General features: G+C 37.6%; 1 protein-coding gene across 7 annotated transcripts in view; it reads right to left on the bottom strand.

The window, feature by feature from the left end:
- PLEKHA5 (pleckstrin homology domain containing A5) overlaps positions 1-16,116 on the bottom strand; it is a 156,726-nt gene that overhangs the window by 19,894 nt on the left and 120,716 nt on the right. For all 7 annotated transcript variants that reach the window (XR_009274805.1, XM_058806053.1, XM_058806052.1 and 4 more), the window contains 4 exons: positions 14,925-15,008; positions 1,626-1,688; positions 987-1,067; positions 703-852 (listed from right to left, as the gene is read on the bottom strand). Coding sequence is in view for 6 of the 7 variants with exons in the window: in XM_058806053.1 (XP_058662036.1) it covers positions 703-852; positions 987-1,067; positions 1,626-1,688; positions 14,925-15,008 (378 nt within the window). In the remaining variant the exon portion in view is untranslated. The remainder of the gene's footprint in view (positions 1-702; positions 853-986; positions 1,068-1,625; positions 1,689-14,924; positions 15,009-16,116) is intronic.

The raw sequence follows: 16,116 nt of genomic DNA on the forward strand, positions 1-16,116 counted from the left end.
GGCTGACATCCTGTCTGGTTTTACCACAGCTACCCCCTGGAATCTGACACCTTTTTGGAAATAGCTCTAAGTAGGCAAAAATGATTCACTGTCATCACAAAGTAGAAAAGGACAGTACACAGCAATTTCCTCCCTATCCGTTAAAAAAAAAAAACAAAAAAACCCAAAAACTTTTGGAACTGCATAATTTGAAAGATCTTTTAAATGCAATGCCCCAATATTAGAGAGAGACTATGGCAGTCCTGCAGCTGCCTTTGCTTAAAATAAGTGGAATACAGTTTGTGCTCAACACTATTGTGCCATCACATGAAATAGCTTATTTGCATTTTTTGTTATCAATTTCTGCTATCAATTTCTTGATAACAAAGAAATCGTTATCTTCTGTTATCAATTTCTCATATTTCAAAGATAATTACCACACCAATTAAGACAGTATACACCCATTCCTGGTCAAAAAAAAAAAAAATTAGAGAAAGATGATGATGATGAATCACCTTTCACTGCAATGAAATAATCATGGATTATTTCACTTGATGAATGCAGTGAGAAAATAATTTTCCATTCACCTTTGACAGCAACACAAGCAAGTAAAAAAACCAGAGTTTTTGCTGGGATGCAGTGAAAAAAACCAATGCAATTAGGAATAGGAACACAATAATTTTACAGTTGATGAGGTTTTGGTGGAAAGAAGGTGGTACTTACTGCAGTGGCTCGGGACACCTCCCGACAGGTGCTGAGCAGTCCATTCTGCAAATCATCCCTCTGCAGGACCACGTTCTGTATGGCTGCTGGGTTATCTGCATTCATCTCTATCTCCTGACTTGCTGAGAGCAAAGCTTGCTCAAGCGTGTACTATTGTAATAAAAAGAATTATTTTTAATGCGCTGCATCATTGGGCTGATTTTCCTTTTATTTCAGCTATCAGTGTTCTGATAATAAGCATGTAAAATAACATCCACTTTAGGTAATAAATACAATTGTCCTACTTTCTCCTTGTGTAGCTGTTGAAGCTTCTCCTCCAGTGCTTGCACAACTTTGTCCTGTTCACATAAACGGCTAAGCTTAGCCTAGGGTAGAACAGAAAATTACCACAATTAGCATTTTTCTATTTGCATCCTCAGTAATCAAAATCTAACTTGATCAAATCATTACACAAATTAAATTAAGAATTCTAAAATTATGTAAGCATCAGTCTTAATAATTTTCAAATTATTTAAGAAACCCTCCTAAGAAAATATGAAGTGCTATTATAGCTTGAAGCAGCATGGCTCAAAACATAATTTATGATTCTACAGCTAAATCTTTACAACTTAATAACAGGTATTACATTCTATTTTAATTTACATATTGCTTAGTATTACAAAATTACAAATATTTTATACATTCACAGTCTCACACTCTGTCCCATGGTTTCTCAGCTGATTGTATCAAATAGTTAAAATTTCAGCCTAAAATGTAGTATTTCCTGCAAGTTAGAAGCTTATTACAGAGACATTTCCCTCTATATCATGATGCATTTTCTGCTGGCAATCATGTGGAGTTTCAAACCCAAAAGTCAAGAGGAAAATTATTATCAAGAGACAAATACCAACATTTACAAGGAAGAAGGAATACAAATGACTTACATCAATGTCCAGCTCTTCAGTTCTATATTTGTATAGTGTACCCCTACATTCTTCTTGTGTCAACTATAAGGAAGAATAATATTGCCATAAAACAACTTAGTTGGACTGTGAAAATGAAAACTAATGTTCAGCTTAAGAGTTTTAACACAGAAATCAGCTTTTGCTTGAAAGCTAAACCTGCCACACTGAACAATACATATTTAGTCAATATACATTAATGAGGGTAACTAAATGGAATGTCAAGCAGACTGTCAGCAGAGCTGCAGTAAATTAACAGGCTGTTTCTAATGCAAACTGCAGTTTCAAAGATGTACAACTCAATCAAACATGGATTATGGAGGAAGACGAAATTGTCAGAATACATCTAAATAATGATGCATCATTGTGCCTAAGTTTTGTCATATGAATTCTAAACAGAGGGGCTCATTCTACTCTGAATTATCCATTCTAGGCCCACTAAGGTCAGGTGTTTCACAAGCAGGGTGATCTGAGGTGAAGCCAAAACCAGAGCAGAACGACCCATGTTTACAACATATTTTGTTGTAAATATTTTGTTAGAGATATGTCCAATAAGTGCCATCACTTTTCATACGGATTTTTCATATGGATTTCCTACTTTTCCTAGGATTTCCTCTCCTCCAGCAGAGCATCACCAGAAATGCCACAAATAGAAGCTCTTCTATTCTATCTTTGGACCTAGGCAAAGTTGTCACCTTGTGCTAGAAGGATGTACAGTACCTCGAACTACTTTGATACAGCTCCTCACATAAAGTTCTTAACTTTTTCAATCTGTTACTGACTAGGAACAAGATTTTTAAGTATTTTACAAGGAAAAAGGCAGCTGCCCATTTCAGAGTGAACTCTCACATAGAGTAACTATTTTATAGCCTATACAGCAAGTAAGAACATAACACTATCAACCTTCATATTCTATTTAATTAAAAAACATTGGGTATACAGAGTCCCAACAGAGATTCTTTCCTTCCATGTGTCTGTCAGAATTAGGTAATTGTGACTTAATAGTACAAGGAAGACTACTGAGACACAAGTCCATGTTAAGGGACACTTATAAATAAAAGGACTAGGGAAAGGTTCATGAGACAAGCATTCCAAACATAAAATAAACCTTCAACACACTCAAGTGTTTTATTTCACGATATTATGTCCACATACCTCATGCAAATGTACCTGGTGACAATTCAGAAGTATGAATAGTGTATTAAAAACACAGAATAACTTTCTTTGAAATGGACACTTCATGAAAATGAATGTTGGAACATGAAAAAAGCCACAGCACTTTTGCACCTCATGAATGTCACACAAATTGAGATAGCTGTTTAAACTCCCACTATTGTAGAGTTGTGTTGTTTTACTGTTGATTTTATCACAATGAGAGAAAAATGAGGAATGGAAATATTTAAATAAAACTCATAAACATGGCCAAATGTATTTAACTTACAGAGGAAACCTAGTTATATTTCACAACAGGAAGACTTTACAGAAGGAAGATTATCCCATATTAGATAAATACACCTTTCCAAGTCACTGCTCAGCGTTTTATGTGGCTTGGCTGGAAAAATATATTGCTTTTTCAAGCCAGTATTTTTCATACTTTTTAAAAAGAGAGACATTTATTTTTTTGTCATTTCAACCTCAATTATAGCCAAGTTTAAAACAGTTTGCCAATTCAGCATCCCTACCCCTCTGTACCTCCTGAAGGGAATACATTTTAAGTATTCAGACAAGGATAACAGTTTTTCAAAGAACACTACAGCCGTGCTAATTCTTCTTATTAAAATCCTATGACACTTTTCAAACCGCTACCGACTTCTTGCTTCGGTCAGCAGCACCAGCTCCACACAACAGGCACTGCTGGGAGCCACCTCGTCCTGACATTTCCGCTGCAACATTTTGCCCAGGATTAGCACAGAAATGGCCCAAATACTATGAATAACTGAATCCATCCCTGACAAAAACAGCGCCAACTCTCCCAGCCCACCAGTGAATGTGAGAGGGAGGGATGGGGGAGATGTGGCAGGCAAAACACAACTACACACCTCAGGCAAGGGCAACAGCCTCAGAACCCTGGAAAACAACAGCCTCAGAACCCTGGAAAACGCATTAGCAGAGCTCCAGTGACCAAGTTATCAAAATGTCCTTGGTGCCAAGTCGCTCCTGCAGAGGCTCTGCCAGGGCAGAACTCCAGAGCAAGAGTGCCATCTACTGAAGCCGGGACAGGAGCTGCTGCTGGCCTCCCTCTGCCTGTTCAAACACACCAAATCCATTCCTCCTAACACCAAAAACTTCCCAGTCTTGAGGGAGCGGCACCCTGAGAGCCACAAACAGAACTCAGCATTTTTCAAAGACAAGCTGCGCAACCACAGTTTGGCCAGATGTGCTATCTTGAGTGTGAAAAAGCAAAATGACCTCGACTGAACCTCCCTCTTAGCTTAGGAATCATTTGTCACTACCTGTACAGTCCCCACCTCTGTCACACACCAGGAGCAGATGATTCCCAGAAAGGGAGAGATGCCCTGTGCTCGACACCCTGGGACACAAGAGGTTGAACTATTTAAGTAGTTGATATTAAAAACATTGAAGTGACAGCATTATTTCATTACTTTGTAAGCTATTTCTAGATTCCACCTACTGTTTTGATTCCATGAATATCTTGGAAGATATTTCACACCCCAAAAGCATGATATGTACCTCTGCAGGATGCTGCGCAAAGGAAATTAAGACAACCTAGGACATTTTGTTGTCGAGCACAAGATTAAAATCAAGACTTGCAAAAGGCTCTTTTGTTTACTTCTTGGTTTTTAGAATACTTCTTGCTGTCAGGAAGCAGGGCACATGGGCATTTAGCCCCATTAAGCAAGGTTCCCCTCTAATTTTGAATTCTGTGACACCAAACACTTCAAATACAAATTGAAAAGACAAGATTTTTAGCTCGAACAACATCACCTTGTGTTCATAACACAACCTGAAACATCTCAAAATCTAACATGCATAACAATTTAAATACATGCAGCTCCTATAACAATAATAACAAGCCGTAAGCAAAACCTCCCTATCATTACAGGAATAAAAAACTTAAGGGCTATTTTTCTGTGTTTTTAATCTATTAAGAACAATTCTCCATGGCAAGACCTGGATGTTAGCTTGTTGGGCTCAGACTTTTATTTTTCTTCCTAAAGGGAACTCAGACATATAAGAGGAATTGAGGAAAACTTTGCTTTTAAAGTCAGCCTGTACTGCTTTAGAGTAAAAGATTGGAGAACAAGATTAAAATTCCTCATCTAGTATTAGAAAGAAGCAAAAGACCCCAAACCAAGGGAGAAATGGGTCTAGTCTATAAAAAACTTTTTTCTTGTCTGTACATATGGAATAATTTCCATGGCCTGTACTTGAGAATTTATAGCACAGTCTGCAGAGCAGACTGATGTAAGTAAGTCAAGTGATTTAAATAACTCTGAAGATGTAACAAATCACAAGCAAAAGTGCCTTATAAATAACACATTTGAAAAGTAGAGGTTCTTGCTGCTTTACTAAAGAACCATTAATCATTACAAAAAGGAAGCAAGACAAATTAAATACAAACTTTTCTTGCTTTCCTTTGCTTAACTCTAAATGAGCTCTGAATAAACTGAAGCTGAGAAAGATCCTTCCCTTTATTCACAGGAATGGTTGCAGTCATCACAAACTATTTTAGCATCCTGACAACAAAACAAGTTTCACTCACTTGCACAGAGGCTTCTCCCAATTATTTACATGGCTTTAAAACTGCAGCAGGAAAGATGATTGTTAAATAAATTTATATCATTTGAGTAAGAAATTATACGTTGTTTAGACTTTAAATGAAGTTCCCAGAATTTTAAACGGGTTGATTTTGCATTACAAAAGTTTAGAAGACTATTTAGACAGTGAAATTTGGAGTGTATTTTTAGCCTCTCCAGAAAGCCAGTTAATGAAACATCTCACACAGGAAAACTTTATCCACAGAAGCAGAAGATGTTGTGACTCCTCAGCTAAGGCAGCTTCTGCAGAAGCCTTCAGCATGTCACAAACCCTCTGCCCTGAAGAGACCACATCTCCAGAGGCAACAGGTTATTCAGTCCTCAGGACCTGTTAAGAGTCACTGCTTCTCTGACAAGAATGCCAAAGAAGTGTTTATTCAGTCAAATGTGCCTGCAAGGTGAAGGCAGACACTGCAGCTGGCAGCAGAGCTTGGCCAGGGCAGCACTGGGGAATTTATTGGTATCCCCAAAGGCAGGAGCAGATTAGCCCAGGCACAACTATATAAAATATGTCCATTTAATATTAGAATCTTGGGCTAGTTTCCCCTGACATGTCTACAACACCTCTGCTCATTATACTCCCACTGATTTATCTTACATACTCTATCACACAAAATTTACTTGCTTTAAAAAAATTCTAACAGTCAAAATTACAACAAACCCCTAAAATGTCATTTAGGGCTCCAGGGCACCTTACTTCTCTCATTCCCCTCCAAATATTCCAATTCCCCTCCAGGTTCCAAGTTAAAGCTCCTGTTTTGCATGTAGGAACACAAATTGGATGGTCATGCAATCAGTCACTCACATCCCAACTTCCTTTGGAAAACTGAGATTATTTTTGGCAACATTTCTGGATCGGAAGCAAACTTACGATGTGGAGTTGACTTTTAAAAAAAATTAAACATTCGATTAAACTGCAGCATTTTTTAGAAACATGGAAGTAATAAACATCTGTTTTACATGGCAGAACATCTCCTTTTCTTCAAACTGTGCAACCTTTATACGTAATTTTGGCTCACAAGGGCAAAAACATAAATGCAAGGGAACTGGCCAGATATTCCCTTGTGAGAACAACACCTTCCCTGTGGTTGAGGCAAGAAATTTCTCAAACACCCCCTGGCATGACAGGGGCTGCTCAGTTCAGCCCCAGCACCAACAGAGAGGGATTGGCCATGCTCATAAGTTAGTGCAGGTCTCAACTCCCAGACAATATTTCCATTCACATTTCTGATTCTTCTTCCATCTCACCATTGCCAACCAGCACCAGATACTCTCTAAGTGTGCACAGTAAAGTCTGCTGTGACTTTATGAACAGACACTGCCTTTTGGATTTACAGGCCCCAGATCAAAGTAATTTTGATCCTTTCTTTCTTCAGTGGCTAAAGGCTAGGTAGGTGCAAACAAAAAACTTGTAAATCCACTCCCTAGAACGAAACAAAATTGCCAGAAATGACCAGGAAAACACCGCTCACATGCTTTTGTAGTGGTCAAAAGAAAGAAGCGCCTTTGAACACTAATTGCAGAGAATCATGCTAAGACAAATGTTGGAAGCTCACTGGAAGTTTCATGAATTTTACTGGACACCTGCATAAAGCACCAGCTAATTAAATAGTCTAGACAGAGAGGAGTTACTCAGAAGTGAACACTGAATAGTAAACAACGAAAAGGCAGCGGAAGCCATGCCAACGATACTGCAGCGCTTCGGGAAGCATGGATGACTTGTGGGTGTCCAAAGCAAAGGAGAGAAACACCAATGTCATGGATAAATCTGAGGGACAACCAAAACTGTCACTAAGGAAAATTCTGGCAGATGATAAAGCAATTTCATTCACTCTCCAAGACCTTACTTGATGGTACAGTTGCGGTCTTAGCGCCGAGTTCTCAATCATAGTGTGAACCATGGTGATTAAAGGTTCATTCTCTTTCATCTATTTCAAATCAGGAGGAGCATACAGCAAACATCAGTTTACAGCATGGCTAGATTTGAAAGACGACACTGTAAAATATAGCCTCTACTTTAATTCTTTCTAATAATGCAGTAGATTACATTTTAACCCATGCTTTTTATATATTCCATCATTCAGTAATACCAACATCTGAAAAGTTTAATAATATCAAACAAATATATCAAAAGTAAGGTAAATGCTTAATACCAATGTAATATTTGTTCACCAATACTCTCCCTTTTTAAAAATAAAAAAGCTTAAAACAAGTTTGGCTTTGCATGGTATTGAAATGAAAAGGATTATTGGATTTTGCAGCAGGAACACAAACCTTTATCAGAAAACTTTTTAAACTATAGACTTAATAACTCAGTGTACATTAAAAAGATACAAGCATTCCCAGCCTGTCAATAGACTCATGTTCACGTATCACAAAATGCCTTTATATACTGCATTGATTTATACCCTTTGGAGCTTTGAATCATTACCTGTTGCATTTATCCACCCCCATACACAGGAGTGAAACTATTTTGGAACTGGTCAGACATCTTCTGTAATGATTAGTATTTATTGCTAAACATGCAAATGTCAAAATAGGCACTTTATTACACATTGCATACATTTAGTGTTTCAGAGAAGTGTGCAACACAGAAAAAAAAAGGGATTTTCGTCTTAAAAAGGAGACTTTCCTAACAATAAGGGGAAAATGATGAAAACAGGTGGTTTCCTTCTCCAAAAGAAAACTGAAAAGTCACTTGATGCACAATTCTCCTCCTATTTTTGCAATAATTGCTTTAGCAGAAACTTTTAGCAATACCTGCTTCAGGCATGGTTACACAAAGTGTGTGAAGGAGCATTCATGATCTTTCACTTTGTATTTATATGCACTCCCCATGAATTTGCATAGCAATGTTTTCTTTCATAGACAGAAATGCAACAGAATGAGTTTCTGATGCCTTCTAGTATTTCTTGCCCAAAATTATTTAGGAAAAAACCTAACTTCTACATTTGGAGGAGTATTTTTTTTTCATCTTATTTTTTCTTGTTGTAGACAGAGGACCTTTTTGTTGTTGTTGCTTTTTATCCACTGCAAAGTCTGATCAGCTGGTAAGTTAATCAGGCAATAACAGGTACCTTAAGAAGCTTATGATGCTCTCTTTGTTCAAGGCAGGGAAAAAGCCCTAAACAAGCTGCCCCTGGCACTTATTCCATCATCTCCACTATATGTAAACAGAAAACCAGGACTGACACAAGAAGTTGTTCTCCCTCTACATTAAATTTTGTCCAGAGTGGTTATACTAAAACAGATCTCAATAAAGAGAGAAATAATAAGGCCCAAAGCCAAGCAATCAAATAGAGCCAACTGATAAATTAATAAAAGAAAAATTTCTCTGAAGCTCAAATATTTTATTAAGAACACACAGGTTTGTATGCATTTTTATTATCAGGATCTGAACCACTTCATATCCTCTACCTAATACCTTTCCTACAATTTCAAAATTTTCAAATTTGAACATTTCAAATTTTTCTTTTCTGACCAGTAACAGACAGTGCCAGAATTAGTTTCTGTTGAACGGCTCAAAGTTTGTTTAAATCCAGATTAGAAAATAAGTAATATGTCTTTGCTTAAAAGACATTTTGAAGTAATGTTTGGTTTTCTAGAAGCTCCAACTTTGATTTACAGGAGTTCTTCCAACATTTTTACTACTACTGAATCTCTCTCCCAACTCTGCAAACCTTGAGCCAGCAGAGTGGTTTAAAAAGAAAAGGGTTGTGGACAACCATTTATTTGGCCCTAAGACATAGAAGAAATCATATGGCTGGGTATCTGTGGGCCAAGTCTTCGCAGGTTTTTATCCCCCTCTCTGAACTCCAACAACAACAACAACAAAAATTCTGAAAGCATAATACAAAACCATCAGAAAGTGTAAGGTGAGAATTTCTGAGCATGGCCAAAGGAAACAGCAGTACAAAAACAAATTATTTCCAAAAGGTGACTGAATATTCTTGATTCTTGACAAGAAAGCCACCTATTTAACAGCCATATTATTGCAGCAGAATATAAATTACCTTCATTACTCATGAATTTTAGTCTGCCTGAAAAGTCACCTGTGCAACCTTTTAATAAATTTATTATTTATTGTTGAGTACAATACTGAGCTCTTTGTGACCAAGAATGTGAGAGTTGAGGATGCAGGGACTGGAGTCCCATCATGTGCTATAAGCAAAGTAGGTTCTGACACTATTTACAGAGATTAAACACAAGTGGAAATACCTAATTTAAGTACACAGGACATTTCAAATCCAGAGAGTAAGAGACTAATCCACATGGGTTACAGATACTGGTAAAAAGGAGGAAAGGCCTCAATTACACTGAAAGAAATTTTCATTTTTTTTTTTTATGCTTTTAACATAAAGGGAAATTGGTATTTGGCAAAGTAATGAAAAGCTATAAATGTGATACCACCCCTAGAAGCAGTGGTACTCAAAGCAGAGAGACTTTCAGGGGGATTTATTTTCTACAGGTAGATGACAGTATTATAAAACAAGAGAAGTGAGTATTCCAACCTGCTCTTCCATGATTTTGAGATTAAGGCAATAGCTTTTAGACTTGATTTCTAAGTTGTACTGATTCCTTGCATTTCTGGTATGGCACAACTATAAGACTTATACATTTTCCTAAATTAATGCTTACCACATCACATTTCTAAATTTTATCTGGTGCAAGTGAAAGGAAAATAATTTTTACTATTTTGCATCTTGTACATAGACAATTCCCCCCATTTAATCCTGCCCATCATACTGACAAGCTTGGCTAACCAAGCAATAACAACAATTTTACATTTCACATTGACAGTTATCCTTTCTTGACAATGAATTACACTGTTGAAGACAGAATAATCACTCTCTTATTCCAAAACATTATAGACTGGAAATATTTGAGTTGGATGAAATATTTTGGTCTAATTTAGCAAGCAGTGTGTCCCTACTGTTTTGGACCTGCTGCAGCCCCTTAAACAAAACAATACAGAGATATATGGAAACACACTGCCATCAGACTGAATTGGTCACAATTCCCACCCTGTTTTCAAGAGGTAGTAGGAAAATAAAGTCGAGCAAGCCCATGTGAGAGTGTGTATTGTGTGTTTGTGCACAGCTGGGGTTTTCAATAACTCACTGAAACCCCTGTAGAGGAACATAGAAAAGTTCTAACAGCTGGTTTTAGGTGTAAGCCTCAAAAGTTTCAATAAAAGACATAATAAATATAAAATATTCTTACAAAAAGTGATTTTTATATTTTTAACCAATGGTCATCCAGTTGCTTATTTTAGTTCTAAGCATTACAACTGTCTTTCATAACTGCTAGCAAAAAAAAAAACTCCACTTCAAAACTTGTCAAACACAACTTGTACAGAAATCCCATTTGGTCATGCAACAAGGCCAGAGAGAGAGATATTCTAATTCTTCACTTGGCAGTCAATTATGTAAATGAAGACCTGTACCTTAGTGAAGAACTGAACCCTCACTCCATAAGATACCAGAAACTGGAAAAAATTAACACCTTATTTCTATATAAATCCTTCAGAATGAACTGAGAAAAATGGGAAAAGGTGTCATGTTATGATTTGCTTAAAATATTTCTTCATGTTTGACCTTCTCTTCATTTAATGTGCTGTAGAAACATGTAACTCTTTTTAATTTGAAAACTGAAATTCCCAGAAGTACCCATTTTTTATAAATTGCATGTGTGTCATATGAGTTTGGAAACATATTAGGACTGGTTAAACAAGGTAAAATGCTACAGTTAGTGTTATTATGAAAAGGAAATTAGGAACATATTTAGAACAGAAAAATGAATTGGTGACTGGCTACTGTTTTCTGACAAATTTTAAACTGAGGGAATTTTTTTCCCCATCAGAGCTCAAATTTGTGATCAATTGAGATATCCTATGCTGTAGGCATTGTCCAACTTCAGTGAAAATCCTTCTCCCCAAATATTTCCAGCTTTGATAGGAGCAGGCAAAAAGCATTAAGAAATATAAACACACAAGTAAATTGCAAATCCCACCTGGTGATCCAAATATATGGCATTCCTTTGAAGGTGATGTGAAAGAATCTCATTCTAGCAGGCAGCAGTCAGGAGGGAAAAGGAAAGGGACAGAAGGTGCAGAATGCATGAAAAGAGCTTGGAAGGATGTAAATTAGACAGTGACAGACAGTTCTGTTTAATGGAGAAATACAATGCTGTTTTTAACTGCCTTTTTTAGCAAACTGTTAACAAGTTTTGAGCCCAAAACAGAAATGATGAAAGTTTGCTATGAATCAGACCATGACCACTACATTTCATTCTGGTTTACACACAAAACACAGTGAGCTTATGTCAATGTCCACTACACAGGCAACTATGAACCCTTTGATAAATCCATTTTTAAACATGTTCTGCTTTTTGTACACATATCACAAACAAGATGGAATCTGATTGGAGGCTGCATAAACAGCAGAATAATCTCAATCTATCACGACTAATTTTATTTGCAATACACAATAACAGATGAAAATCACTTCATTTTAAACCTGAATGTCCTGGGGTGTCTTTACAATGCTTTTGCCTGTTTAGCACAGAACTCCAGTCAGCTACTTTAAAACAATCCCAGGTGATTTTGACTCTGCTTACTTCAAAAACCAAAACGTCAAAGGGTTGATAGCGGAGCACCACGCGCACACAGGATTAGTTCCACTCGCACGGGAGAACTTTGCACAGAGCAGACTTGGGTTAATGGGTGGCTGTGGGTTAGTGAGCACGGAGCAGGACACACATTGCTGGATGGCTGACCTTTGGGCTGCTGGCCTCAAGCTTTAGCTGCATGAGCTGTGCTAGTGTGTGCTCCCGGATACTACTCAGCTCCGCCTGCTGCCGTCTCAGCTTTATGAGCAGCAGGGTCAGCTCCTCCGGCTGAGGGAGTGCAGTGTGAGAAGCCAAAGAGCAGAGAAAAGGTTAATTGGTACCCCAAACAACACCTCAGTAAAACAAGGCACGCCTCATAAAAGGTTTGCTACTAAAAGTAAAGGAGGGTGCACCTTTAGAGTGCCTTGCAGGGACTCTGGCAGTGATACAACACAAGAGAAAACATTTCCCCCAGTTGAACTCTTCCAAATATAAAATGAAGGGTTAGCCTTTGACTGCTCAAACCAGCAAATGCCATAAAAGTCAAACTTTCTGTAATAACTGAGGATTTTGCAGGGCAAAGTCTGTGCAGTCCTCAATTTCCCTGACACGCATATCAAATTGGCGACACTGACTTAAGTCAGAGGGAGACAACTCCAGTCCTTAGGATGTTGTTCCCTGTATGTGGGCAGCCATTTGAGCTTGGTGAAAGAATCAAAACATGCCCTCAAAAAAATGTAGTTTTAAAAATAATTCTTCAGACAATTATTTAAAATAATTCTTCAAATGTATGTGTCGAAATTGAGAGGAAAAATTGATGACAATCCCATGTTTACTGAACTACCTCAGAAATAATCACCTTCCACAAAATAAATTTGCACAAGCATGACAAAAATGATTCTCCATCCCACCTTTCTGAGGCCTCCAGTTATTTTATTGCTTTACTTCTATGACTAAGCTGTACAATACAGCCTTAGGAGGGGATGAAGAATAGCATTTAAGACTTATTATAGATTATATGTATTATGGAAATAAAGTCCACCTCAAATGGGTATTTTTCAGGTAATTCCACACACATCAGCTTAGGTCAGTTTGGGAAATTCTACCTGAACCTTTCCTGGGAACCACTTCTATTAGCAATACTCCAAAGAAAACAAACCATTGAGCATCACAAGTATTTTTGTTGTGTTCCTGTTTGCTTCTGTTTCTTACACTTCACCAGAAGTCAGCCTTACAAGAGGTTAAATATTAATCCAGAATTTTGATTTTCTCACAAACACTGAGTTAAACAAAGCCCAAGCACAAAAAACTCCTAAACCCCTGCTTGCCCTCTCCCACAGGCACAAAACTTCCCCAAAGCAAAGAAGTAAAGAGCTCCAGAGAACCCCACATTAAAAATGCTGAAAGTGAATACCAGTTTCTCAGAATAAAGAGAAAAAAAAAATCTCTGAGAAGGAGCATGGCACCAGCACTTCTATGAGTTCCGAACAGAGGAGCCCACAAGAGGGAGCAAGGGATTTCCACATAGCTTCAGTTGGAAAAACCATTTGCTTTTGAGGGAAAATCACCACCAAACCCAAATTGTCTAATGGCAGTTTTCCTTCTTACAGCTCTCCTTCAATACCTGGACTAAAAATACTGAATTGCAGAGAGCAAGTGTAAGAATCCAGACTGCTATACAGGGCATTTTGGAGCTCTCTCCAAAAACAGACAACAGTGCTTTCAGTCTGGCAAGTAACATCCACTCAAAGCACAAGGAGTCTCATTTTTAGGAATATGAGAACAAAAAGTAGCATTTTCAAGTAAAAGGAGCAGTGATCCACTTTTTCAAGATCAAAACTCCTTTTGGCGCATTCTGAAAAAGCCCAATTTTAGTGCATTAGGAGTAACTTATTTCATGGCACTCCAACCCAAACTTTCTCCACAGAGGAGCCCTTAGAACAGAACTCCTACTCCTCTTTAGACATTCATAAATTTGCTGCAGGTGCTGTGCATTTGATGCAGGTCCTGGGACTCTTGCAACAGCCATAACACAAACTTTTCTCAGGGCTACCTACAGGTTTCCTCCTCTGGCCCTGCACTGTTCTGCTGTGGATTTCTGGTTGGTTTCCTGGACCTGCCTGGAGATCAGCCCAGCAGAGCTGAGGGGGCCACGAACCCCAAGAAATGTCTGGAAGGCTCCAGCTGCCAAAGGACAACCCCAAAAGTCACTGAAGGTGCCAGAAATCTGTGCTGGGAAGTGCAGGAAACAGGGCTTGAGGCAGTGGAAGGACTGGCTGCCCACAGCATGATAAAAAAAAAAAAAATCATTTTTCTTAGTTCATAACTCTCAATTGGTATTTTTGGATGGACAGAAAGATGACAAAAAAAGGAGATAAAAACTGGTAAAGAAGTGACAGAAATTTAGGGCAATTTTTTGGCAGAGAGTCATGTTTCAACTAGGAAAGTGGAGAGTATTCACCAACATTACTTTGATGAAATATCTTCAATGGGAATTTCAGCTCTACCACAGTACAGTGTCAGAAAGGACATCCTTTTATAAAACTCTTTTACATTTCCAAAAAAGCCAAACTTTACTTCTAGGATTTTCTAAATAATTAATGGAGAAATACATGTTCTACGATGTCTACGCTCTCCCAGGAATTCCAGCAATGTATAAACAATGATTAAAAAATAATAAATCTGTATTTCCCAAAGAAAACCTTGACTCAGCAGCTACACAATATTCTTAAATTCTGTGGAATCACAGAGTACTTCTTCCCCTGATAATTTAAATAAAGGTTACATTTAAAGCAAGCTTGAACTAGAGTAAAATTTCAATGTTGCCTCTTCATATTTAAAGGATTATTATTTTAAAAAAAACCCTGATGTAACAAATAAAAATCCAACTCACTGTTTTGCCTTGGAGGTTCTGAGGAGTAACAGGCTGTAAACTCAGACCTGCTGGCATCGACCTTCTGTCAGGCACAAAGACATGCTGCACAAAAAAAATAGCACAGTGTAACCCACAGCTGTTTCTAAAGACTCAAAAACTTTAAATGCTATCACAAGAAGTAAAGTCAACTTCCCCCTACTGAAAATTTGTTATGATTTGTGCCAGTAATGCTCCCTGTTGATTTACTACCTAGGTTACTAAGTCTCTAAGTTTTAGAAATACCCCGAATTTCATATTTGATTTAATTAACAGTTCTCCCTCATTACTGTTGCTCTACTGACACAGTGCTGACTACGAGCAAGGTCTACCCACAAATCACAATTATTTCTGACAATACACCCACTACAGTTCTATTTCCAAAGCATAAACAATATAACCAGTAATATTCCCCAAAGTGGATGTTTTTCACTTAAATGTACGTTATTATCACTTAAATGCATGTTAAATAAACGTAGACATGAACTAACAACACTGAAAAATATTAAATATTCACAAATATAAAATGTTTTGTAGCAACTTTAAAGGAATCCTGGAAAATAACAGTTTTAGCATAAAAAGGTCCACAGCCATGGCAAGATACCTTAGGAAAGTACATCTATGATGATTTGTGATTAAAAAACCATTGAAGACTTATTTCCTTTACCAGTGTTCCAAAGGGAACTCATAGGACACAGTTCATTTAAGGACAGCTCAACAACAGCAATTTGGGGAGGCAGTCTTTTTCTGTCCTGCTGTACTCTCAAAATATTAGGGGCAGATTGATAGATAAAGTAAATTCTGTGGGTGTAGGGCAGCATTCTCAGGGCTGCAGATGTCATTTCTATTTCAAGAATAATAGGGAAGGTCTTGGAATAATAAGGAAAGACACAACAGGACGGAAAACTAGTTGATGTGAAAATAAGTAAGAAAATGTTCAAGCTGCAGGGTGACTACTTTGTAGTAGGCAATGCCATTTAAGCACAGACAAGCAGTAAATTCAAAACCACGTGCTGTAAAAAATAGAAAGTTCTGGCATCTGCTCATGATGTTCTCATTCCTGAATTCTCAAACCATGTCTTCATTGACTTTTTAAACTGAAATAGTTACACTCAAGGGGATTTGTGTAAATGGGCATGTGGATGTGAACACAATTGCTTTATGTTTGCCAGGT

The sequence above is a fragment of the Ammospiza caudacuta genome, chromosome 5 (genome assembly GCF_027887145.1).
Source record: "Ammospiza caudacuta isolate bAmmCau1 chromosome 5, bAmmCau1.pri, whole genome shotgun sequence".
NCBI classification, from domain to species: Eukaryota; Metazoa; Chordata; class Aves; order Passeriformes; family Passerellidae; genus Ammospiza; species Ammospiza caudacuta.